This window comes from Astyanax mexicanus, chromosome 14 (genome assembly GCF_023375975.1).
Source record: "Astyanax mexicanus isolate ESR-SI-001 chromosome 14, AstMex3_surface, whole genome shotgun sequence".
NCBI lineage: Eukaryota > Metazoa > Chordata > Actinopteri > Characiformes > Acestrorhamphidae > Astyanax > Astyanax mexicanus.
This window is the reverse complement of record NC_064421.1, coordinates 483,872-510,328: the sequence shown is the minus strand read 5'-3', so window position 1 is coordinate 510,328 and position 26,457 is coordinate 483,872. Positions and strand designations below refer to the sequence as shown.

At 39.4% G+C, this 26,457-nt stretch overlaps 1 protein-coding gene across 2 annotated transcripts in view; it reads left to right on the top strand.

Moving 5' to 3' along the window:
• The window catches only part of snap25b (synaptosome associated protein 25b), a 66,870-nt gene that overhangs the window by 12,169 nt on the left and 28,244 nt on the right, over window positions 1-26,457 (top strand). For both annotated transcript variants that reach the window (XM_007238375.4, XM_022664745.2), the window contains exon 2: window positions 24,776-24,893. In XM_007238375.4, the coding sequence (XP_007238437.1) occupies window positions 24,822-24,893 (72 nt within the window). In that variant the 5' untranslated portion in view covers window positions 24,776-24,821. The remainder of the gene's footprint in view (window positions 1-24,775; window positions 24,894-26,457) is intronic.

The window sequence follows — 26,457 nt, the reverse complement described above, 5'->3', positions numbered from 1 at the left end:
ATTTTACAGGTTTAGAATAGCTCAGGCGCTTACACACACACACACTCTTCCAGACGTTATTTTTGAGGTTATGTGTTATTTATGTGATATGGTCTGCTGGGCACCCTGACATTTCATTAAAACTGAAACATCTGAACTTAACCTGTTTTTACACACACACACACACACACACACACACACACACACACACTCACTAACACACACACACACACACTTTCTTCACCTTGCTGGGGTCTGTCATCAGCCATTTACTGAGCTTTATGCATCATAATGGCTTTAGCTTTTATTTTGTTTCTGCAGTTTTAAATATTCATCTCTCTCTCCCTCTCTCTCTCTCTCTCTCTCTCTCTCTCTCTCTCTCTCTCTGCAAAACTACACAAATTTAAATTTTAATACATAAAATGTGTAATAAATAAATGTAATACGTTTAATAAATAGAAATGTAATTGATTCTCTTGGTTTTAGACTCTAAAATGTAAGAGCTTCATTACAGTACTCTGCTGGTTCAGTAGGAAGCAAAAAGCTGAAAAAGGAAGGTGAACCCTCAGCATCCAGAGTCCGAGAGAGCACCACTGTGCATGCTCTCTCTTTACTGATGCTGTATTCATGAACCCTGAATTCACATGCATCAGAGGAGGCATTTCTCCTCGTCCTGATTGGTTGGATGTTTGTGGTTTCTTCTTTTGTAGAGCAGTAGTAACAAATGTGTAACGCATGTTTAACGCTGCATCATATCAGACGTCTCAGCATGTAGAGAGCTGTAGAGGTTCCTAATGTTACTCCTGTGATAATCCATCCCATAATACCTCCAGTATTGTCTATACACACTTCCTGCAGTGTCCAATAGCAGGATGATCTGCTACCGTTGATCTGATTGATCCCTTTTGTGTTGATGGAGATAACCTGCACATGAGTTACACACTACTCCTGTATGTGTAGATCAATAAATATATATTTATAATAATATATTGTTCCTGATAACTTTTATATTATAATTCTGAATAGAATTATAATCCCACACGTCCCTCTGGGTGCAGATATTGTTTGATCATGATTGTAGTTTTAAATATATGAATATTTATTATGTTTTACCTAGCCCTGCCATTATATTTATATTATTATAATTATTAACACTAATAATAATGGTACATAATGATAATGATTAATTCAGTTTTATGTTGGGAAGAGTTATGGGCATGTCTTGGGCTTAGTGAACATTCCCGGATAGTGTGGAGTGAATTTTGTGCCAAAGTTCCAAAAGTGATTTTTAAATTTTTGATTGTGGATTTTATTTTTTGTGATTTATATTCTGACACAATATATTGACACAAGCAGCTCAAGCCAATTGTTATATTATACTTTGCAACCGGGGTTTTAGCACAAGCAACTCAAGCTGTTTGTTATATTATATGTAACCGAGGTGTTTGCACATGAAATTAGGCGAGATTGTTATATTATACTCTGCAGCCGGGGTTTTGGCGAAAGCAGCCCTAGATTTAAAGCAGAGCTGGGTTGATGTAACTCGGATTCTGCGTGTGATATTCAGCCCAGAAATGTCCGCAGTAATTTTTGCTCTATGAGTAGATCTTGTGATGTATATGTCCACTTATTAATAAAATATTGATCACAGGAAGAGGTTATATCAGGGTGAAGAGCTCTTATCTCCGCTGTGTGACGTATGGGACTCATAAACGCTCTCAGCTCTGCTCTATACTCTATATTCACCTTCACCCACGCCAAGGTTACAGCGTGCCTCTCAGCGCCCGCCCTCGTCATCCCGCCGCCCGCGGCACGGTGACTCTGCAGTAAAGCGCCCGGCTCCAATTACAGCTTCAGCTTTCACCCCCATCTATAACCCCGCCCTCAAATCCTCTCGCACTGCCCAGCTCTCAAAATCCACAATTATACACTGATCTGACTGATCAACATCCACCAATACACCACTGATACACTACAACTCCCATAATTCACCTGTACCCACTATTATCAGCCCCTCACTACAACTCCCATAATCCACCTGCACCCTCTATTATCAGCCCTCACTACAACTCCCATAATTCACCTGCACCCACTATCAATCAGCCCTCACTACAACTCCCATAATTCACCTGCACCCACTACTATCAGCCCTCACTACAACTCCCATAATTCACCTGCTCCCGCTATTATCAGCCCTCACTACAACTCCCATAATTCACCTGCACCCTCTATTATCAGCCCTCACTACAACTCCCATAATTCACCTGCACCCACTACTATCAGCCCTCACTACAACTCCCATAATTCACCTGCTCCCGCTATTATCAGCCCTCACTACAACTCCCATAATTCACCTGCACCCACTTAGGGTTGTAGCGGTAACCGGTTTCACGGTATACCATGGTATTAAAATGCACGGTTATCATACCGTGTGTGTTTGCTTATTACCGGTAAAACGCAAGCCAGCGGAGAAACTCACCCGCGCAACTCTGCTCCGCTTCAGCTGCTCAGCACACAGCGGTGAGAACAGCAGAAAGTGCATCAGACTAAACAAATCTCCGTCCGCCTACAAAAAGGCTAAACTAAAATCAGCAGTGTGGGACTATTTCAGAGACCCGCCGAACGCACCCGAGGATGGTTATCCGATTTATAATCAATGTGGCCGTAAAGTCACAGCTAAAGGTGGACATACGTCAAACCTGTTCTCCCATCTCCGAGAACACCACCCCGCTGTGCAGCGCAAAGTATGTGTTTAGTTTATAATTTTAATCTGAACATAAATAAAACCTCTTTGTAGTCGTGCACAACCCATGCGGTAAGCGCCCGCAAAAGCGCTGAGTTATCCGAAATGTGGGCACGCAGGTACAGGCGTGAAGTGCGTGCTACGATGGATTCACGTGTCCGTGTAAAGGTGCTCGCCGGACTGGATGTGAAAGACGCCATTCATTTACATGCGTTCATTTTCTGAAATTCTGTTTTTCATATGTTAAAACCAGACTCAGTGTGAACGCCTTAAAATAGAAATCTCTATTGTGAGGATCATGTCAGAAATAAATCCCCTCTATCTGGTTATATACCAACTTGGCAGTAAAACGGACGTTTACAACAGTTGTTGATCAGACACTGACCCAGGCTCAGTTTATCAGATATTAAATAATTTAAACTTAAATAATTGTACTGAATAGTTTAAACACAGGATCTTTACTTCTTAGAGGACATGTAATGTGTGTAACGTGTGTGTATGTGTGTATATATATATATATATATATATATATATATATATATATTTTTTTTTATATATATATGCACTCCTAATGCCCTTAGTGCCCCAGTAGTGGAAAAACCTGGTTTCCTTCACCTGATGGTGTACAGCTTTTTTTTTTTTAAGGAGACATTACATTTATAATTGTTCCAGGTTTCTACAATAAATAGTTAAATGAACAATAAACCTTTGTTGTAATTTCTTTAAGGGTCAGTTTAATAATATATGTAACAAACTGTGATACCGTGATAACCGTGATACCGCGGTATTTTCTGAGACGGTTATCATACCCTGAAAATCTCATACCGTTGCAACCCTACACCCACTATTATCAGCCCTCACTACAACTCCCATAATTCATCTGCACCCACTATTATCAGACCCTGACTACAACTCCCATAATTCACCTGCACCCACTATTATCAGCCCTCACTACAACTCCCATAATTCATCTGCACCCACTATTATCAGACCCTGACTACAACTCCCATAATTCACCTGCACCCACTATTATCAGACCCTGACTACAACTCCCATAATTCACCTGCACCCACTATTATCAGCCCTCACTACAACTCCCATAATTCACCTGCACCCACTACTATCAGCCCTCACTACAACTCCCATAATTCACCTGCACCCACTATTATCAGCCCTCACTACAACTCCCATAATCCACCTGCACCCACTATTATCAGCCCTCACTACAACTCCCATAATTCACCTGTACCTACTATTATTAGCCCTCACTACAACTCCCATAATTCACCTGCACCCACTACTATCAGCCCTGACTACAACTCCCATAATTCACCTGCACCCACTATTATCAGCCCTCACTACAACTACCATAATCCACCTGCACCCACTATTACCAGTCCTCACTACAACTCCCATAATTCACCTGCACCCACTATTATCAGACCCTCACTACAACTCCCATAATTCACCTGTACCTACTATTATCAGGCCTCACTACAACTCCCATAATTCACCTGTACCTACTATTATTAGCCCTCACTACAACTCCCATAATTCACCTGCACCCACTATTACCAGTCCTCACTACAACTCCCATAATTCACCTGCACCCACTATTATCAGCCCTCACTACAACTCCCATAATTCACCTGCGCCCACTATCAGCCTACATTACTCTAACACACTTTACCTCACTCTATCTCATTTTATCTCACTTTACACTGCTATACCTCACTCTCTCACCTCTCACTTTTCCTCATTTTATCTTTGCTATAGCTCACTTTATCTCACTTTACCTCACTCTACCTTCCTTATACCTCACTCTATCTCACTCTATCTCTCTACCTTCGCTATACCTCACTCTATCTCACTCTACCTCACTCTATCTCACTCTACCTTCGCTATACCTCACTCTATCTCCCTCTACCTTCACTATACCTCACTCTATCTCACTCTACCTCACTCTATCTCACTCTACCTTCACTATACCTCACTCTATCTCACTCTACCTCACTCTATCTCACTCTACCTTCACTATACCTCACTCTATCTCACTTCATCTTATTCTACCTTCACTATACCTCAGTCTGTCTCACTCTACCTTTGCTATACCTCACTCTATCTCACTCTGTCTTCGCTATACCTCACTCTATCTCTCTCTACCTTCGATATACCTCACTCTACCTTCGCTATACCTCACTCTATCTCACTCTACCTTCGCTACACCTCACTCTATCTCACTCTATCTCTCTCTACCTTCGATATACCTCACACTATCTCACTCTACCTTCACTATACCTCACTGTATCTCAATTTACCTTATTCTACCTTCACTATACCTCACTCTATCTCACTCTACCTTCGCTATACCTCACTCTACCTTCGCTACACCTCACTCTATCTCACTCTATCTCTCTCTACCTTCGATATACCTCACACTATCTCACTCTACCTTCACTATACCTCACTGTATCTCAATTTACCTCTCTCACTCTACCTTCACTATACCTCACTCTATCTCACTCTACCTTCACTATACCTCACTGTATCTCAATTTACCTTATTCTACCTTCGCTATACCTCACTCTATCTCACTCTACCTCACTCTATCTCACGCTACCTTCACTATACCTCACTGTATCTCAATTTACCTTATTCTACCTTCGCTATACCTCACTCTCTCACTCTACCTCACTCTATCTCACTCTACCTTCACTATACCTCACTCTATCTCACTCTACCTCACTCTATCTCACTCTACCTTCACTATACCTCACTCTATCTCACTCTACCTCACTCTATCTCACTCTACCTTCACTATACCTCACTCTATCTCACTTCATCTTATTCTACCTTCACTATACCTCAGTCTGTCTCACTCTACCTTCGCTATACCTCACTCTATCTCACTCTTTCTTCGCTATACCTCACTCTATCTCTCTCTACCTTCGATATACCTCACTCTACCTTCGCTATACCTCACTCTATCTCACTCTACCTTTGCTACACCTCACTCTATCTCACTCTATCTCTCTAACTTCGATATACCTCACACTATCTCACTCTACCTTCACTATACCTCACTGTATCTCAATTTACCTTATTCTACCTTCGCTATACCTCACTCTATCTCACTCTATCTCACTCTACCTTCACTCTACCTCACTCTATCTCTCTCTACCTTCGCTATACCTCACTGTGTCTCACTCTACCTTTGCTATACCTCACTTTATCTCATTTTACCTCACTCTACCTTTCAGTATACCTCATTCATAGCCTTTTATTCATGGTCCCCTGTTAGAGGCGCGTTGAGCTGATCTGAGATCAGCGAGGTCCAGTCGTGTCTGTCCGGTCCGAGGGAGGATCCCGTCATCCTTTAGATCAGGGTTTAGTGGAGATAAGCACAGTGTGTGTGTGTGTTAGAGTGTGTATGTTAGAGTGTGTGTGTGTGTGTGTGTGTGTGTGGACTGGGTGTGTCCAGATGGCCCCTAGTGAACAACACAACATTGAAAATCCAACATTTAGAATTACAACTGAGTGACATAAGAAGGAGGAGTTTATTAAAGCCACAGTCTGACTGAATAATAACTGACCCACTTTCCCTCCAAAACTCCACCAGTTAGCCAGTTAGCCTGTTAGCGTAGCGAGGAGGTGTGTATGTAATCTGTAACAGATTGTTTATGTGATTTCTTACACTGTATAACCCCAGTAATGCCCCTCCGTCTCCAGTTAGTCTGATTGAAATCTGATTGCTTTGTCAATCAATCAATCAGCCGCCATCAGTCAGCCTCACTCAGTGAGGGAGTGAGAGTGAAAATCAAACACTGACAAAATAACAACACAGTAAAAAGTAGATTTTCGGCATGTTTTCATGAGCGAAATCTGTTCAGAATGATGATAATTAACATTGCAACACTGAAGAAGCACAGACCTGTTATTTAGGAACAATGTCTACACAGGAAATTTGGCAGTGTTAAATCAACACTGTTAGTGTTAAATTAAATTAAAGTTTAACACAAATAAGTGTTGATTTAACACTGCCAAATTTCCTGTGTATTAAGAAAAGCGGCACACAGCGCTGTAAATCTGTAGGTCAAACTTGTGAAACTTAAAAGAAACAGTTTGATTTGTTTGTTTGCTATATTGTGATTCTATATATAAAATAAAAATAGCATTAAAAACAGACGCCTATGCCAAAGACCATTTTTTAATGTTTAAGGTGGAACGGTAATCTGGTGAAAAATCTTAATTTAGTTCGGCTTCTGATCTGTTTTTTTAATTTCCCATTTTTGTTTGGATCATCAAATAAAACACAGAAATTACAAGCTGTTGTTTGTTTTTTTGGTATTATATTCAAAAACAAAAAAAATGTTTTTTTTTCTTTTCTGATTTTGATTCTCAGTTGAATATCAAATGAATGATATATGGATTTGATAGCTGTAATATAGTGAAAGTTTATCTGTGTGAAGGGAATGATGATATATTAGAGTGAAATAATTAAAGTTAACTTGGTAAAACTATTTAATACAGAAAATTGAGCTTTACAAAAAACTTGTGATTAATCACAGTTTATAGAGTGGAATTACTTCTCATATATAAATGTGTGTTTGGGTTGCCTGGAGTTTTTGATATTGGTTATTGTGTGTGTGATATATATTCAGTATACAGCTCTGTAAAAAATAAGATTTCACTTAAAAATGATGAGTTTCTTTGATTTTACCAAATTAAAAACCTCTGGAATATAATCAAGAGGAAGATGGATGATCACAAACCATCAAACCACCAAACTGAACTGCTTGAATTTTTACACCAGGAGTAAAGCAGCATAAAGTTATCCAAAAGCAGTGTGTAAGACTGGTGGAGGAGAACATGATCAACATGATCAGAAAAACCAGGGTTATTCCACCAAATATTGATTATTTCTGAACTCTTAAAACTTTATGAATATGAACTTGTTTTCTTTGCATTATTTGAGGTCTGAAAGCTCTGCATCTTTTTGTTATTTCAGTCATTTCTCATTTTCTGTAAATAAATGCTCTAAATGAGAATATTTTTATTTGTAATTTGGGAGAAATGTTGTCTGTAGTTTATAGAATAAAACAACAATGTTCATTTTACTCAAACATAAACCTATAAATAGCTAAATCAGAGGAACCCGTCCAGGTCTCACGGTGAACACTCCTGCAGCAGTGCTGCTGTGCTCTGGTGTGCTGGTGAATAATGTATAGAGTGTGTGAGGTCACAGATGTGCGAGTGAGTGTGTGTTCTGTCCTTGACACACTTCCAGCTGCTCACACACACTTCTCTCCAGACCCGTCCCTCGTTCACCACCGCTCGCACTAATGCAGCGATATTGTTTATTTATTAATTAGTGTATAATTGCGTGTTACTCATGCCTCCTGTCTGCAGAACTGAATTATCAGTGAATAGTTATGTTAATGTTAAGATGTGATATTTTTATAATGAGATCCGTTTAGATAAGCAGCTGTGGAGCTCTGGTTCCCTGGAGTGATGACGGAGCTCCATCATCATACAGGACCTTCGGGAGATCTGCGTCTGCTGCTCTCAATCCCAGGAGTCAGAATACAATCAAATCCTCCCCACAGCAATGTTCCAGTGTCTGGACTAAAGACTTCCCAGAAGAGTAGAAGACCTGATTTTAAATTAAACGCTTTTGGACATGAGGAGTAAAATATCAATATCCATCAGTCTGCCTGCCTCCAATTCCCAGCATGCACTCACACAAGACTTCCCTGACTCTGCTGATCATGTGATGCTTCGGCAGTCATGCTTCCCCAGTTACTGATTGTTTGCACCTGTTTCGTCTAGTATAAATGCCTCTCAGTTTGCTCTGTTTCTCGCTGAGTATTGAATGTAGTTATCTACAGTGCATCAGAGAAGTGAGTACACCCCTCACATTTCTGCAGATATTTAAGTTCATCTTTTCATGGAAAACTCTGACAAAATGACACTTTAACAAAATGAAAGGTAGTATAGTCTGTGTGCAGCTTAGCTTATATAACAGTGTAAATTTATTCGTTTCTCAAAATAACTCAATATACAGCCATTAATGTCTAAAAACCACCAACGAAACCTACCAGCATTTGGGAAATATAAGGCCAAATGCAAATATGAAAATGAACTCAAAACCTACTTACCATAGATTTTTTTTTTTTGTGAGTTAAAGTTATATTTTATTTTTGTATAAGATGTTTTATTGAGGAACTGGCAATACAGCAAATGAATAATACAAAAAGCTGATGGTATAGGTTAACAGATAGTAAAAACGTATATATTAACGAAGAATACCAGATTCCTCAGAAAGTTGTTATAAACCCACATTATATATAAACCCACAAACACAGGAGAAATATACCAAATATTATTATACCATATTTTAAAGCTTCCAATCTTCAGCATCACTGTACCTCACTACACTCCAACATGGACCACAGGCTTCCCAAAGGTACAGAATTGTGCCGGTCAGAATTGGTCACGCTTGCCTCCTATCAGCTGGAATGGAATTTTACTGGTGTTGAAAAGCCATACAGTGAGGGGGGATTTGTGAAAAGTTGTCCCATTGATCCCCCTCCATTCTCCTGATTGCTGTAGTATTGATATTTGTCTAAACGTATCTGAGTAAAATCATAACCTGTAGCTCCTCGTAGTAATAAAGGTTTTTTTTCTGTTTTTTTGTGTGTTTGAAGGGTTGGCCACCCCTTTGCTAGACAGTGATTGGCTGGATCTGGTGCTGATGTTGATGCTGGGCTGGTGTTAGTGTATGTGATTGATTGTACTCTGTGTGTTTAGTTAATGGAGGTATTGAGTTAGTGACACTCTGCAGGCTGTTAAAAATCACTCCTGCTCTTTAACACACTCTGATTCCTCCAGCTCTGAGCTCTTCTGAGGGTTCAGGTTTCCTAGAGGTCCAGAGCTTCAGATATACAGCAGCTACTGACTAGTGCTGGGCGATTATGGCCTAAAAAAAATAATCTTCGATTTTTTTTTTACAAAAAATCAGATTTTTGATTATAATCGATTTTTCCCCTACTGAAAATCAATCTACAGATGACAAAGAAATGGTTCAAAACTAGGTTTACCTGTAAAAAAAAAAAACTATTATATCAGTCCTCAGCATCCTCAACGTTTAGAAAATATGCGCGGGTTAGTCTGTGGGAGGCGCCGGTAACCAGTGTAAGACGGATAAACACTTCAGAAATGAGGAGCGTTTTCAGATATTTTAGATTTAAAAAGATAAAATGTCTGTATGTAAAATCATGATTAAACCATTTTTAAAAATCACATTAAAACTGTAATTCAAATTAACCAAATTAATCGTGAAAATCACCCAGCACTACTACTGATCCAATACATCTGTTATCTGTGAATCAGCTGAAAGAGTTATCAGGTGTCAAGAATCATTTGCTTCTATGAGCGGTTTGGCTCCTCCCTTATTGTGACATCACAATAAGAAAACCTGCATAGAACCACCCTGGCTCCACCCTTCTACCACCAGCAGAGACCCACAAACTAGATCAGTTTATTAGGATTAGCCATCAGACTTTGTCTGAAGGAGGGATCTGTACCTAGTATCCGTGGTGAGTCAGCAGATGAGGGAGATGTGAGAACATTCAAATAAAGAGTTTTCTCCTTCTATAGCAGTTAAGCATCAACTAGCTTCTGTTCTTGTTTTATCATTTAGCTACACAAGCTAGTAGAGAAGTAGAGAAGTGGGCGGAGCTTCTTCTGGTCATGGTGAACATAAGGATTGTGTTGAACTCAGTCAGAATGAGATGATGAGATGATTTATCTGGATGGTGTGAGATCATGTTCTGCAGTGCGGTGCTGTAAGTCTGGAACTGGATGTATTTTCTCCTGAAAAGCGTCTCACCTGCAGACTGAAATGTGTTCCATCAGCAGCCTCTTCATATCTGTAATTACATCCTTCAGCTCCAAGACGCTCTCGCCTCCACACACCCCCCCCACCATCCTCACCACCTCACCAACCACCCAACACACCCATGCCAACCTGCTGTACACTACCTGCTGTAACAACGGGAAAAGTACACCTTGTGCCGCTCAAAACAAGCAAAAATCATGTACTAATTCTCTTAATTAATCATGAGTGTGTTTAATTTTGGGCATAACGTGAAATAAATAAACCATTCAGAGAGTCTCTTGCTCATCATTCTCTTTAAGAGTAGATCAGGTGAGCTCTGACTTTGGTGGATTGCTATTGTAACGGTGCAGCTACCTGGACGTGTCCAACAAACTCTTCTCAGCAGAGGAAACTGAGCTGCTGGTTGACGCTGTGAAGGAGCTCCAGCAGCTCATTTACGGGAACAGCAATGTTATTTTATTTACTATTCTGTTTATTGTTGATGTAAAAGTTGGGTTTGTGCTGCTGTGTGTTCATGTGTGTGTAATAAGTGGGGGTGTACGCTCGGCTCGGCACGGCGCCTGTGTTACCGAGATAGCGATGAACGTCTGACTGTTGGCGTCTGTCTAGGTTGTATTCAGTCAGTGGAGCTCCTGTGTTTTCTGTTACCAAGATAAACAAGATAAAACTCCAGAAATGTACCTGAACACACCTCATTTCCAGAACACCACGCCCATCAGTGTAGATATATTCAGAAGCTCTGCTGCTGTTTAAACCAGGCAGGAGGAAGGAGTGCCACAAACCACGGTTGGAAACACTTTATTGGATGGTTCAGATTTAGTTTAGACCAGTTACAAAGTTTATATACAGAGTTAGGTTATCATCATCATTAAACAATAGAAGAAGACAAAGAAGAGGTGTTGCGCTGAAATCCGTCAGCAGTACAGCAGATTACGGTGTTGGTGATCCTGTATCTGCTGTAATGAAGAGGCCAAGTGGTCCATCGGTCTAAAGCGCTGCCACTATGATCAGGAGATCGCTGGTTTGAATCCTGGCCATGCAGCTTGCCCTCAGCAGTTTAGTTATGGTATGTGTATTAATGGGTATGTAATTTTGGCGACGGTGCGGGTGCAGGTTGATCTGATGAGCTGTGGTTTTTGGCGTTTCCGGCGGTGTTTGTGTAGCAGGTCTGATTTAATAGTTGATTATCCTCGTCGGTGTCGCTCTCAGTCTGAGGTGATTAAAGCGAGTGGATCATCACTCCTGCTGGCCATCGTCCATCACACCTTTATTCACCACGCTCTCCAGCAGAGCCTGGCGTTCATCAGCCCAGCACACTGACCTGCATCACCCCGGGTCACAGCAGGTATACGCTCACAGACTCCGCCCACACACAGGTACTCACAACACCTGGTGTTGAGTGTGCGCTAAACAGTCACTTCGTTCAGAAATAATTATTTATGTGGTGTACAGGGCTGAAACGTGACAGTCTCGATTACTTAAATTTGTCAAACACAACAGATTACATATTTACTCAATCAATCAATCAATCAATCAACCTTTATTTAAACTTAGAGTACATTGAAGGTGGCCCTCATTTACAAAGTAGGCAAAGGGATTGACAAAAAAAATTAAATAGAATTAATAAGTTTAAAAAAACTATAAAAGAAATGCACTTTAATAAGATATGTAAGATATACGCTATTTCCCCGTTCAGAGGTGAGTATTATCTGCCTGTAGCCTGCTGCTTACCCTAGCTAGCACTGCTGGAGCAGCATTATCATTAGTTGTGCTAACCTCGCTAGCTCTTTAGCCATTTAGAGGTATATATCGGACTGTATTCTGCATGTTTACAGTGTTAAAACCGCTAGCTAATATCAACCCTGGCTTACCTGAAAACTCGGGGTTCTTCAGTGTAGCGCTGTTTGGCTAGCAGTTAGCCGCTAATGCTAATGCTGCAGCCTTAATGCCGGAGAAATTTGGGAATATCTAAGCTTACTGTAAAATTAACAGAAGCTCTTTACTCTTTACCCAAATAAACAGATTTCAGGAGAGAAATCTTTGTAGATTTACACTCAGTGCTTGTTTGATTTTAAAAGAAAGTAATTTTTTTACAGTTTTGTTTACTTAGCTTAGCTTTACTTAGCTTAATTAGCAACCCTTACTTAGCATACGCCTTTTAAAACAGTGCGCCTTATATCGTTCCTAAAATAAGCAAAATAACATTTAAAATAACATTACATTTACACAGTGCTTACTAACCCAAAAATACTAATTAGAGAAAATCTAAGATTTATTGCATTAAAATGGGATAATTTCTGATGTCTGAGAGTGAGTGTGTAGTTGGTGTGCTGGTTGTGCAGTGATGGGTGAGTGCTTTTACTGTGGTTCTGTATTAAGTGCAGTAATGTAAAGAGGGTTTATATCTGCAGGGAAGAGCTGCTGTCCTTTAGAGACGGAGACGAGTCCGTTATACTCAACTCAGTGCCCTCTAACTGCATCAGCATTCAGCCGGCACCACCCCCAACCTCCATATTTATACACTACACACACACACAAAACTACACACAGATTTCTACTACACACAACTACACAATCACTCTCACATAAAGATAAAGATCACACCAGCTCTTATCTTACCAGTTTCAGCCCCTTTCAGAATGAGCCGTTTATAGACTATGTCACTTTTATGCAAATAAGCTGTTGCTGGCCACGCCCCATGTTAACACTGAGCGTTTTCCACATGTTAGTGTTAGCTTGTGTAGCAAAATGGCAAACACACAAACAAGCTAGGTAATGCATAGCTCCATTAGAAGCACAAAACTCATTATTTGTACTTGTCACTAACAGGAGGTAAAGATTCCTACCTCAGAAGAAGTCTGCTGGCTAATTCTGCACTGTGTACTGTTTGCGGTTCTCAACTAGAAGAGCAAAATGGAAATGTTTTTTCAACTGATCTAGTGGGCGGAGCTCTGAAGGGGATCTGGTGTGGGTTAATTATTTGTAATAATAAACCAGAATATGTTTGAATTATATATTTTCAGCTCTTTAATATTAATCTACAATGTTGAAAATAAATGAAATAAAGAAAACAATTAAATGAGGACTATGGTACTATTGAAACCTTAACAGTTCTGGGTGATTTGTTGATTTGTATTGATTATCCTCAGTGTTAGCGTGTTAGCATGGTTAGCGTTGAGTGTAGGGGAGTGAGTGTGAGGAGTGAATCTGGAGCAGGAGTGCTCTGTGTAAATCCGGTGGTGTGGAGAGTGAGACGGGTGGTTGGGGGATGAGTGCAGGGAGACGGGTTGGTATAAATCCTCTTTTAGTGCAGGGTTTAATCTCTGGCTCGGAGCCACGTGTTCGTCTGAAATGACGCAGCTGACAGGCCTCAATCACAGAGTGCGCATCACTAACTCACCATACTCCTTCACTTTACACTGTTCACTACTGTTCACCACTGTAAAATATACAGAAACTCTCACACAGGGCTGAGTATAGTTCATACCTGTTAAATTTTAGATTTATAAATAAGGAAGATTTTATGCCGCTTGCTTCCAGCCGTCCACCAGACCAACCGAGGTTCAGTATCTCTTACATTTTAAGACAAGAAATCTAAAGAAATGTAAAATAAGCACCTGTTAAACACTTTTAAACTACAATTAGATGATCAGAAGCTGATAGGCCTTCCTTCGTTGACGCTGAAATGCTGTGGATATTCCTACATATTAGAGTTGGGTGGAATTTAGAACTGTTATTTATTTTTCCCACACCGCCACACCACTAGAGGCGCTGTGGAGCGCTGTGTAGAACAGCACCGCCCAAGAACCACAGGAGCAGAGTTCGCTAGCTAATGCTATCCAGTTAGCATAACAAGCTAACACACTGTAGTTCAGTTCAGTTCTGAGGAGCCTCACACAAAACGGAATATTAAACACTTTTTAATAGAGTTATTAAATATTCTGTATTTTAACATTTTAAAATTGGAGATCAATAATAGTTCTGTGAACCGGTCTGTGAAATTGCTATCACCCACCCCTTATAGCAATTTTTGCTGTGTAAACTATTCACCGGTGGTTGCTGGAGTGTTGCTAGGTGGTTGCTACGGTGCTGAGGTTTTTTTTTTTTTTTTTTTGCATTTCCTAAAGAAAATTGCTGTTGATTTTGTATTGATAAATACACCTTCATATACATATGCTTTTGGTCATTTTCCAGCAATTATCGGTTTAAACTATCAGCCAAATCCAGACATCCTGTCACAGCTTAGCCCATGTCTGTCATGTTTCTCCCTCATTTGGTCTCTTGTGCTCCTGCCCCTCTGTTTACCTGTCATGTTTCCCAGCCATGTGCTTCTGTTGTGTTTTGGTCTTGTCTCCGCCCTAGCCCCACCCTGTCATCAGTGATTTGTAACCCCGCCCCCTCTTGATTGATTCTCAGGTGTTTCCAGTTTCCTGTTCCCTCCATGTGTATATAAGCCCCTTTGTTTCATGCCTTCTTTGTCTAGTCTTTCGTTTGTTCGCTGTCTGTGATCAGGTTTGTGTGATACCTTGCTGTGTGTCTGTCAGGTTGTTTTTTTTTTTGCAGAATAATATTTATTAAATAAACAAACTAAAACAAACTAACAAACAAACATAAACCAAAGCTTCACTAAAAATAAACATAAAACAAACACAGGTAAACGCAAGACAAAATTACAAGACTGAAATAACTAAAATAACAAAGATGAGATTAATCAAAGAGTATAATCAAAACTAAGAAACCAGTAACTTGAGAAACAAAAAAACCAACCTGACAGACACACAGCAAGGTATCACACAAACCTGATCACAGACAGCGAACAAACGAAAGACTAGACAAAGAAGGCGTGAAACAAAGGGGCTTATATACACATGGAGGGAACAGGAAACTGGAAACACCTGAGGATCAATCAAGAGGGGGCGGGGTTACAAATAACTGATGACAGGGTGGGGCTAGGGCTGAGACAGGACCAAAACACAACAATAGCACATGGCTGGGAAACATGACAGGTAAACAGAGGGGCAGGAGCACACGAGACCAAATGAGGGAGAAACACAAGGCAGACATGGGCTAAGCTGTGACACATCCAGCCGATGCAGATGTTCTTAAAACTAGCCGTTATCGGCTGATATAATTTCAATATCATTGTGCATCACTGATTATCTGATATAATTCACTATCAGATCCTCTATCTCTGTTCATAATATCGTTCTGTATCTGTATTATTCAGAGTTATGATTTATGATTATTACAGGGTTTTTTATAAACAGGCTCTTTATATTTTATATTCCTTTGTTCTGCAGTGTGTTATTAATATTAGCGCTATTGTTCTCTGAGAGCGTCTCGCAAACTACAGCTGATCATTTTCTGCATTTTAAGAAGCACCTGTTCTCTCTCCATCTTACACCAACGCTCTCGCTCGCAGTGTGTGTGTGTGAGTGTGTGTGTGTGTGTGAAGGACGCATCATGTCCTCTTGTGTGGGAAAGAAGAGGACAGATGAACAGACGCTGGCTGAGTAATGCCCTCCAGAATGAAAGAAAGGGGGCGGGGCTTGAGGATCGGACCCGGTCTGCATTCATTACACTCAGAATTAATCTGCTGCTTCTTCACAGAGTGAATCATCAGCGCCGGTCCGAGATACGCTCCTCTAAAAACCTATAAACTACTGCTGAATCTGAGTCTGAGTGCACCGTGCAGCTTGTTTTAGGGCGTGTCAGTGTGTCTTTGCTATCGTAACGATGGGAAAAGTACACTTTACACAACTCAAAGCATGTAAAAGTCATGTACTAATTCTCTTAATTAATCATGGGTGTGGTTAATAATAATTTTGGCCGTAACGTTTGCTCATCATTCTCTTTAAGAGTAGATCAGGTGAGCTCTGACTTTGGTGGATTGCTATTGTAACGGTGCAGCTACCTGGACGTGTCCAACAAACTCTTCTCAGCAGAGGAAACTGAGCTGCTGGTTGACGCTGTGAAGGAGCTCCAGCAGCTCATTTACGGGAACAGCAATGTTATTTTATTTTCTTTATAATGTGAAAATGTATATATATATATATATATATATATATATATATATATATATATATATATATATATATATATATATATATATAATCTATTTGGTGTTCTGACGCTTTGGGTTGAGTCGACTCATTGAGTGAATCAATTATTCAAAACATTGTTTTCAGGCCCATGTGTTAATATATAGTTCGGGAAAACAGTTAGAATCGCCAGTTAGCCGTTAGCCATCTCCATTAACATCTGCAGTCTGTTAGCCTAACTAGCATTAATACGTAATAAGTAATAAGTAACTCAACTCAAGTGAACTAAAGTCATAATCCTCATTAAATATCAAACCACAGATCCTCCCCACTCTAACCAAAACTAACTAAACAATCTGTTATTAAAAACACAAAACTGTGATTAATTCAGCTCAGAAATACAGTTAGCGTTGCCTGTTAGTCGTTAGCCGTTAGCCATTGCAGCTAATCCACTACGCCACGTGTCATAATAAAAGTCTCCTGCGCAACAAGTGCAAAAAAATAGTCTAGAGCCCTTTATTTAATATTTAACATATATTTAATAAATATATATTAATATTTAATACAAATTGTAATATTTAATTTAAATAAGATTTTTGTTTTTATATAAAGTGTTTTGAATAAATGTTTTTGGATCACATTTACATTAAATGCATTTGTGTATAATATAATGTAATGTATACTCTTCAAAGCGCTGTGTGGTCTGTTTCTGCCTCGTTATTTAACCTTAATCATGCTAATAATAAACTAAAAGAGCCCTTTTATCCGTATTTATATCACTATCAGCAGTTTTTATATTGTAATCGGATCGAAGATGATTACTCCATTTTGAAAATCACATTAAAACTGTAATTTGAATTAACTGAATTAAATGTGAAAATCACTCAGCACTAGTGCTGCTGTGTGTTCATGTGTGTGCGCGCGCCTGTGTTACCGAGATAGCGATGAACGTCTGACTGTTAATGTTTGTCTAGGTTGTATTCAGTCAGTGGAGCTCCTGTGTTTTCTGTTTCCAAGATAGAGATACTCCTAGTCTAAATCATGTCTTGTGTCGCTATGTCTTAAGGTGGGTCTTGGTGGGCAGGAAAGTGGATTAGTGAACTCGTGATCAGTCGTGTCCTCAGAGAAAGCTGATTTACAGCGGCGGCGGCAGTGTAGAGACAGAGCTCTCAGCCTTATCTTACATCCTTCATTATTAATAACACTGAGAGAGCACTCCACCCATACAGAGAGAGAGAGAGAGAGAGAGAGAGAGAGATAGACTGATAAAACAGAGAGAATAAGTGAACGTGACTGATAGATGAGACGGGGGAGGAGGACTGCTGTAAATAAAGCGAGACAGTCTGATAAAGAAGTTCCTGTGAGTGGGTGTGTCTGAACTGCCATCTTTAAAAATAGTTAAGAGACTCTTAATATCTAAGGCACTGTCGCTATTATCCATCAGCAGCCGGAGAGAGAGAGAGAGAGAGAGAGAGAGAGAGAGAGTACAGTAGATCATGCTGTTTCTCCATCAGCAGCCAGAGTCTGAGAGAAAGAGAGAGAGAGAGAGAGAGAGAGTACAGTAGATCATGCTGTTTCTCCATCAGCAGCCGGAGTCTGAGAGAGAGAGAGAGTACAGTAGGTCATGCTGTTTCTCCATCAGCAGCCGGAGTCTGAGAGAGAGAGAGAGAGAGAGAGTACAGTAGGTCATGCTGCTGTTTCTCCATCAGCAGCCAGAGTCTGAGAGAAAGAGAGAGAGAGAGAGAGAGAGAGAGAGAGAGTACAGTAGATCATGCTGCTGTTTCTCCATCAGCAGCCGGAGTCTGAGAGAGAGAGAGAGAGAGAGAGAGAGTACAGTAGGTCATGCTGCTGTTTCTCCATCAGCAGCCAGAGTCTGAGAGAGAGAGAGAGAGAGAGAGAGAGAGAGTACAGTAGGTCATGCTGCTGTTTCTCCATCAGCAGCCAGAGTCTGAGAGAGAGAGAGAGAGAGAGAGAGAGAGTACAGTAGATCATGCTGCTTCTCCATCAGCAGCCGGAGTCTGAGAGAGAGAGAGAGAGAGAGAGAGAGTACAGTACGTCATGCTGCTTCTCCATCAGCAGCCGGAGTCTGAGAGAGAGAGAGAGAGAGAGTACAGTAGGTCTGTTAGCTGATGTATCAGAGCTGGAGATCCAGCACTTTCCTCTGAGTGTGCTGTGATGGCTGCATTTGGCTTAGAGGCGGAGTCTGACTTCACATGTATCAGAGGAGGCATGCACTGGTTCTCACCCTCCTAGTATTATATTGAGTATGGGTTTTGTATAAAAGTAATAAGGGAGTCCTAATGGATAGGCCAGGTAATTGGCCTTTCAAACTGGGGAGAAAAATGATAAATGAAGTATAAAGTTTTTAATAAAGTAAAAATAAATAAGAATAAACAGTATTTACAAAATTTTAAAGCACTACAATTAAGTAATGTGTAATAATGTCTTAACTAATGTCAATTAATAATTGGTTAAGACAATACACAATCCTTAAACAATGTTTATTACTGTTTTAGGTACTGTTAATTGATGTATTCTTATTTTAATGTGTTGCCTAAGTAATTAAATACTTCGGATCAGGTGTATTTGAAGTATCTTATGATATTTAAAGTATGTGTGTATTTTGGTGTGATAGGGCAGAAGTATCTGTTAGTATTTAGATGGAGTTGTGCAGGTGTTGGGATGGTGCAGGTGAGTTTAGATCAGGTGAGCTGGTTTGATGAGTAAAGCAGGTGATTGTGAGGATTTGGACGTTGTAGGCGTGGATTACTGAGCAGTTCATTACGGGAACATTTTCAGGAGCTGATTGAATCTCAGTGAAGCGGTAAAATTACAGAAGGCTCTGCGAGGACACGTTTACGCTGCTTTTAACAGGAAACGTACCTTTTCTGTGCTGTAACAGTGTATACAGTTCTGTATTATCTATATTATCTCCTCTAGGTGGCGTAATAGAGCACCATTTAGAAGAATATTAGCTTTAACGCACATTGAGAGCAAGCCAAGCTAAAGTACAGATTGTAAACATGGTGGAGGTAGTTATATCTTTTAATATGGTCCCTATTTTAGTGATCTGTAGGCTAGCCGTCTACCGTGCACCGTGGAGCTTGATTGAGTGCGTGTCAGTGTGTCTTTGCTATCATAACGACTGGAAAAGTACACCTTGGGTGACTCAAAGCGCACAAAAGTCATGCACTAATTCTCTTAGTTAATCATGGGTGTGGTTAATTTTGGGCGTAATGTGAAATAAATTAACCAATCAGAGTGTCTCTTGCTTATCATTCCCTTTAAGAGTCAGGTGAGCTCTGACTTTGGCGGATTGCTATTTTAACAGTGCAGCTATACAGCAATAAGTATTGTACACAGGGTATAAGATAAGGCGCATAGTGTGGGGCTTGAATAAGGAGGTGGAATGTAGGATTATTGATTTATTATACAGTATAGCAAAAGGAGCCTATTAATGTCAATACACCATACGTCTGACTATGTTATCACACTTATTTACCATTTTTTTTATTTATTTGTGATTTTAAAACAATTATATTCCAATCCCAACATCTTTATATGCTTATTCCTATAATTTAGCATTTAGTGCTCTATAGAAGAGTTGAAGTTTTATATTTATGCTATTATACTATAATTAGGGCTGTCATCTTATTTAAAATTAAATTAAATGCTGGTATTTCCCTGTTATTGTTAAACAGGCAATAATAATTGAGAGCGTTAACAGAGAAAACGGAGGAACACTAGCTCCATATTCCACATTCAACACCTTAATCTGTATATCAGCATAAATCAAATATAATCTACTTTCTGAACTCAGCAGTATTAAAACACCCTAAATACTGCTAAAAATGCTGCTTATATGTGACCGGCTCTGTTAAAACCTGGTGATGTTGTTAATCTGTGTTAAAACACATTAACACGTTAAAGTTTCCTGATTAGTTACAATGATAATGTTAATAACACTAGCTAGTGCTGGGCGATATAACGATATCGATTTGTTTCGCGATAATTTTTCCCTCGATGACGATGATAAGCCTGTGCAATAGAATTCGATAAACATTCATTTCCATTTCCGTCTAAGTGGCGCGGCAAACAACGAAAACACAACGTGTAATCAATCCAGAAGACGCTGGAGCAAATTAATAAATAGTTAAGAAAATTGTAATAGTTATTCTCATGCATGCAACAAAAAACCCTAAAGAATAGTGGAGTATGGCCCGACACACGCAAACAACCATAGTGTTTGTACTTTGGGAATAAACGGCCGCACTGTTCAGCACGTTTTAAATAAATTTTAAGTAAATTTTAAGCACTAAATGTAATTAATTCAATTTATATTAGGACCTCGGGGCAGGTGCTGCAAAAATGTGTATGTGGGGCGCGGATTAAAGGAAGAGGTTTTTTTGCGGAGCGGTAACAGGACAAAAACACCTTAAGAATGATGTCTAAATGACTTTCCTCTAATCTAATATAATTTAACATGGTTTAAGGATATAAAATAATTTCTAAACAAACGAACTTTTTAATATTGAGCTTATGGCCCAAGTGCAAAAACACAAAATCATTTATCATTTAGATTATCTGCCTGAACGCGAGCCCGAACCCGAGCTTGAACGCCAGCCTGACTCAGGCGCTGCATGAACTCGGGCCGGTCGAGAACACCGCTTTCCTCTCAGATTAGGCGGAAGAAAATGGTCTTTTTTTTAATGTAACAAATCACACTGTGATTTTTGTGATATTTCCCCAATTACAGCTCAGCTGCGCGTTTAAAGCTCAACGCATGAATTAATCGGTGCGCTGTGCGCCGCGCGTGCTCGCGGGGGATTTGACGCGTCTGTCAAGCAAGTTAATGGACCGTTTTGGGGGCAGAGATTAAGAAGTACAGCAGGTACATCTCAGATTTGTAGTTTAATGCTCTACTAAATTACTGGCTTTAAAACTGGCTCATGATATGGTCGGTTCTGGCTGGATTTTTTCCTGCCTACAGGCTGCATTTGACGGAAAGCAGCTCCTCAGTCAGACAACAGTGTCAGCATACAAATCGTGTGCGTTTCCTACAGGACAAACCATTTAAAAGTGCAGATAAACTCATTAAAAAATCACACAGTGTCTGTCTGGCTTAAAATACTTTTAATAAGGTACAGCTTTTAAATTAATAAATCAACATTCATTAAAAATCCGTGAGAAGTTCTGTATGCTAAATGACAAGCTAAGCTAATAAGCTAATAACATTTAATAATAACAGAAAAATAGATATGAATTTGGAAAATAACCAACTAAAGTGAGCTCAAAATACAATAATAAATATAATCTAACGAATTTCAAAATATAAATTAGAAATATTGAACTTCAATATTAAATTCAACTTCAACTACAAAAAACGCAAGGACCGATAGAACATAACGAACAGAAAAAAATAAATTTGAAATTGGAAAAAAAGTTCAAAATGCTAAAAGAACGAATTTCAGAATATAAAATCTAAATATTGCACTGCAGCAGTACAAAAGCCTAAGTGCTTAAACAAACAAACCAAAAAACAGCCTATCACAAATCATTTTTTGAGCCCGACCCAGCTGAGGAAAAGGTGGGAAATCTTTTTTTTTCCGGCTGGGTCTTGGAAAACTTTGTGGTGAATTAAAGGGGCCGAGTTGCAATTTTTGTTTTACTTTAATCAGTTTTTAATCCGTCTTTTTAAAAACAAATATTCCAATATTGGCTGCCAATCAGTGCCCAATATTCTGAGCTCAAAAAACGCTATTCGGGCCAGCCCTACTAATCTAATATAATTTAACATGGTTTAAGAATATAAAATAATTTCTAAACAAACGAAATATTTAATATTGAGCTTATAGCCCAAGTTTTTTTTTCAGTCATGGAAAATTGGAAAAAATTGGAAAAAAGCCCGAGTTCATGCAGCGCCTGAGTCAGGCTGACGTTCAAGCTCGGGTTCTGGCTCGCGTTCATGATTAATTTGTTTTTTTTAAAAACTAATATTGGAATATTCGCTACCAATTACTGCCAAATATCCGGAGCTCAAAAAATGCTATTCGGGCCAGCCCTAATAATTATGGAGATACAGAAAAAAATATTGTGATAAAACTTCCATCACTCCCTTATTCTCTCACTAATAAAAACAAACCTTTAAGTGTGACACAAAGTGATTTGATTTATATCGTGATACATATCGATATCGACTGATATGGAAAACTATATCGTGATAAGATTTTTTCCCATATCGCCCAGCTCTAACACTAGCAGCACTGATATTAAAACAGCAACAATATTGTTTATCTTGTCCAGAAGTGGTTATTGTGACGGGGTTAATGCTGTGATATTTTGGGGGATATGTGGTAAATTCATCTTTAGTAAAAGCTGTTTTATATGAAGTGGAGAGTCGGGGAGGAGCCGGATGTATTTTTCATGTTGAGCGCTGCTGAGGAGATGCAGGGTAAAAATAGCACTGAGCTCATTCCTGCTGCTCTACAGGATTCTCTATCTCCTGCAGAACCGCTTCCTCAGAACCAATCACAGCCCAGACCTCCACCTCATCCTCAAACACCCCCAACCCCCCCGACCCCACCTGGCCCTGACCCCGCCCCCGGCCACACCCCTGACTCCGCCCTGATCAGTCTGAGTGTAGAGTCTGTGCTGGATGATGAAGGATGATGTGTGATTAAAGATGTCCTGAGGAGAACGTTTTATTTTACTCCTTCATCTCTCGCTTTGTCTCTCGCTTTATCTCTCGCTTTGTCTCTCGCTTTATCTCTCGCTTTATCTCTCGCTTTATCTCTCGCTTTATCTCTCGCTTTGTCTCTCGCTTTGTCTCTCGCTTTATCTCTCGCTTTATCTCTCGCTTTATCTCTCGCTTTATCTCTCGCTTTGTCTCTCGCTTTGTCTCTCGCTTTGTCTCTCGCTTTGTCTCTCGCTTTATCTCTCGCTTTATCTCTCGCTTTGTCTCTCGCTTTATCTCTCGCTTTGTCTCTCGCTTTGTCTCTCGCTTTATCTCTCGCTTTGTCTCTCGCTTTATCTCTCGCTTTATCTCTCGCTTTATCTCTCGCTTTGTCTCTCGCTTTGTCTCTCGCTTTATCTCTCGCTTTGTCTCTCGCTTTATCTCTCGCTTTATCTCTCGCTTTATCTCTCGCTTTGTCTCTCGCTTTATCTCTCGCTTTGTCTCTCGCTTTGTCTCTCGCTTTATCTCTCGCTTTGTCTCTCGCTTTGTCTCTCGCTTTATCTCTCGCTTTATCTCTCGCTTTATTACGCTGGAGCTTCAGGAAAACAGTTCTAAGCAGCCACTGAGGTTTACTTACTTAAATATACAGTAAATATACTGTAAATACATGGTAAATGTACAGTAAATATACAGTAGAGATACAGTAGAGATACAGTAAAATAAACAGTAAATATACAGTAGAGATACAGTAAATATACTGTAGATGTAAAGTAAATGTACAGTAAATATACAGTAAAATATGCAGTAAATATACAGTAGAGATACAGTAAATATACAGTAAATACATAAAGTAAATATATACAGTAGATGAGAGTATATAGAGTTATTGTAAAAAAGTATGTCATATGTTAACAAATATATCATATGTTGTTTAAAAAAGGGGGATTTTTGGAAAAGTTAAAAAAAAGTTAGTTGGTAAACAGTTTACAGCTGGTCTGTAGCAATGAAAGTAAATTGAGCTTTGGAAATGGATTATTAAAATGTAAATTTCCGAACTCTGCAGAGTTTACACACATTCACACCTTTATCATCATAATAACTAGAAAAAGACTCAGAAACACAGAGAACTCTGTAACTATTAAAAGTAGTTCTTTTCTTTAGAATTAAGAAAAGAAATTACAGATGAAGTCAGAGAGCGGTGAGTTCTGTTTCTACACCTTCAAATAAAGACTCTTAGAAACTGGAGAAAAAAAGAAACTGCTACAGGAAGACGTCTGGCTGACCCACATGGAAACAGTAGCTTTAGCCTTTAGCTCAGATTAACATGATTAAGAAGAAGAGTCTCACTATTAATTATGATTGTATGGATTCAAGTTTAAAATGATGTAATTCAATATCTCTCTCTCTGTCTCTCTGTCTCTCTCTCTCTCTGTATACAGTTATAGTCTCTCTCTCTCTCGGTTGTGAGTCGACCCCCCCGCCGCCATGGCAGACGACTCGGACATGCGGAATGAACTGACCAACCTGCAGGAGAGAGCCGACCAGCTGGCCGATGAGGTAACCCGGCACAGGCCCCTCCCACCACCTCATTTACATACACACACGCCCACACGACCCGCAGCCAATGGGCCGTGAGTAATCACAGCATGCAAATTACAGCAGCGCCTGCAGGGCTAACGGCCTGCGCTCACTAACGAATGTACAGATTAATTAGTGTAATAATAATAAACTGTACTTTAATTCAGCTTAATTCACATTCATGTAAACGAGCACAGGGATAATTAAGCATAACGAGGTTAATTAAAGCAATATTTAAATATGATATTTAATATAAAGTAAAAGTGACAGCTGTGACTCCGCTCTGTGTGGAGATACAGCTGACCCTACAGCTAGCCAATCACAGACCACCTGACCCTACAGCCGGCCAATCCTTTATTATGTCTAATTGTGTTTATTACCATTTTAATCAGTGCTATATTTGATTTAATTGAGTTAATCCCTCAGAACCAGTTTATCTAATACCTCATTAAGATAATTGAAGTTGATCAATCCTTCATTACAATTTGTTTAATACTACATTTGTGTTAATTGGGTAATTCAAACCTTCATTAAGATCAGTTGAGTTGATACTTCTTTACAGTATAATCAGTCTTTTATTAAGTTTAATCGAGTTGATCAATTCTTCATTACAGTTTAATTGGCCCTTTATTGAGTTTCATTAGGTTGTTCAATCCTTTATTACAGTTTAATTAGTCCTTAATTTAGTTTAATCGGGTTGATCAGTCCCTTCATTAAAGTTTAATCATGATTTTATTTAATTAAATCTGGTTGATCAATACTTCATTACAGTTTAATCAGCCCTTTATTACGTTTAACAGTGTTGATCAATCCTTATTTACAGTTTAATTAGTCCTTTATTGCGTTTAATAGTGTTGATCAAACATTTATTACAGTTAAATTAGTCTTTTGTTTAGTTTAATCTGGTTAGTTAATCCTTCATTACAGTTTAATCGGCCCTTTATTATGTTTAATCATGTCAATCAAGCCTTCATTACAATTGGTCACCTACATTGGTTCCTTAATCAATGCTTACTAATAAGTTGAATCTCATTTACATCTTTTATTAGGTTTAATTCAGTTATTTTATTCATGAGGTTCATCTGGTTAATCAGCCATTTATAACTGGCTTAATCAATCCTCTCTTATTAATTTAATACATTTAATGTTGCATTATTCAATTATTCAGTCTTCCACTACCAGATTAATCAATCCAGGTTAAATCAGGTTAATCAGTGCTTTATTGATAATTTCATCATTAATTTCAGTTAGTATATTAAAGCTTTATTGGTGTTACTCACTCCTGTTACTGGTGAATTGTTGGTTATGTGTGAGGAGTGAGTGTATTGGGGTTAGTTAGTGCTGCAGTAAACAGTGTTATCAGTAGATGTAGATGGTATATGAGGGATGGCAGGGTGCCGGGTGGGGGCGGGGTTTGTTGGGTAAGGGGGCGTGGTCAGGGCTGTGAGATGGGTTTCTGCAGGTAATTGATGATGTAATGTAGAAGGCCGATCCATTCGGAGGATAAAATAACGCACTCGCTCGGCGGCGGCGGCGGTATTGA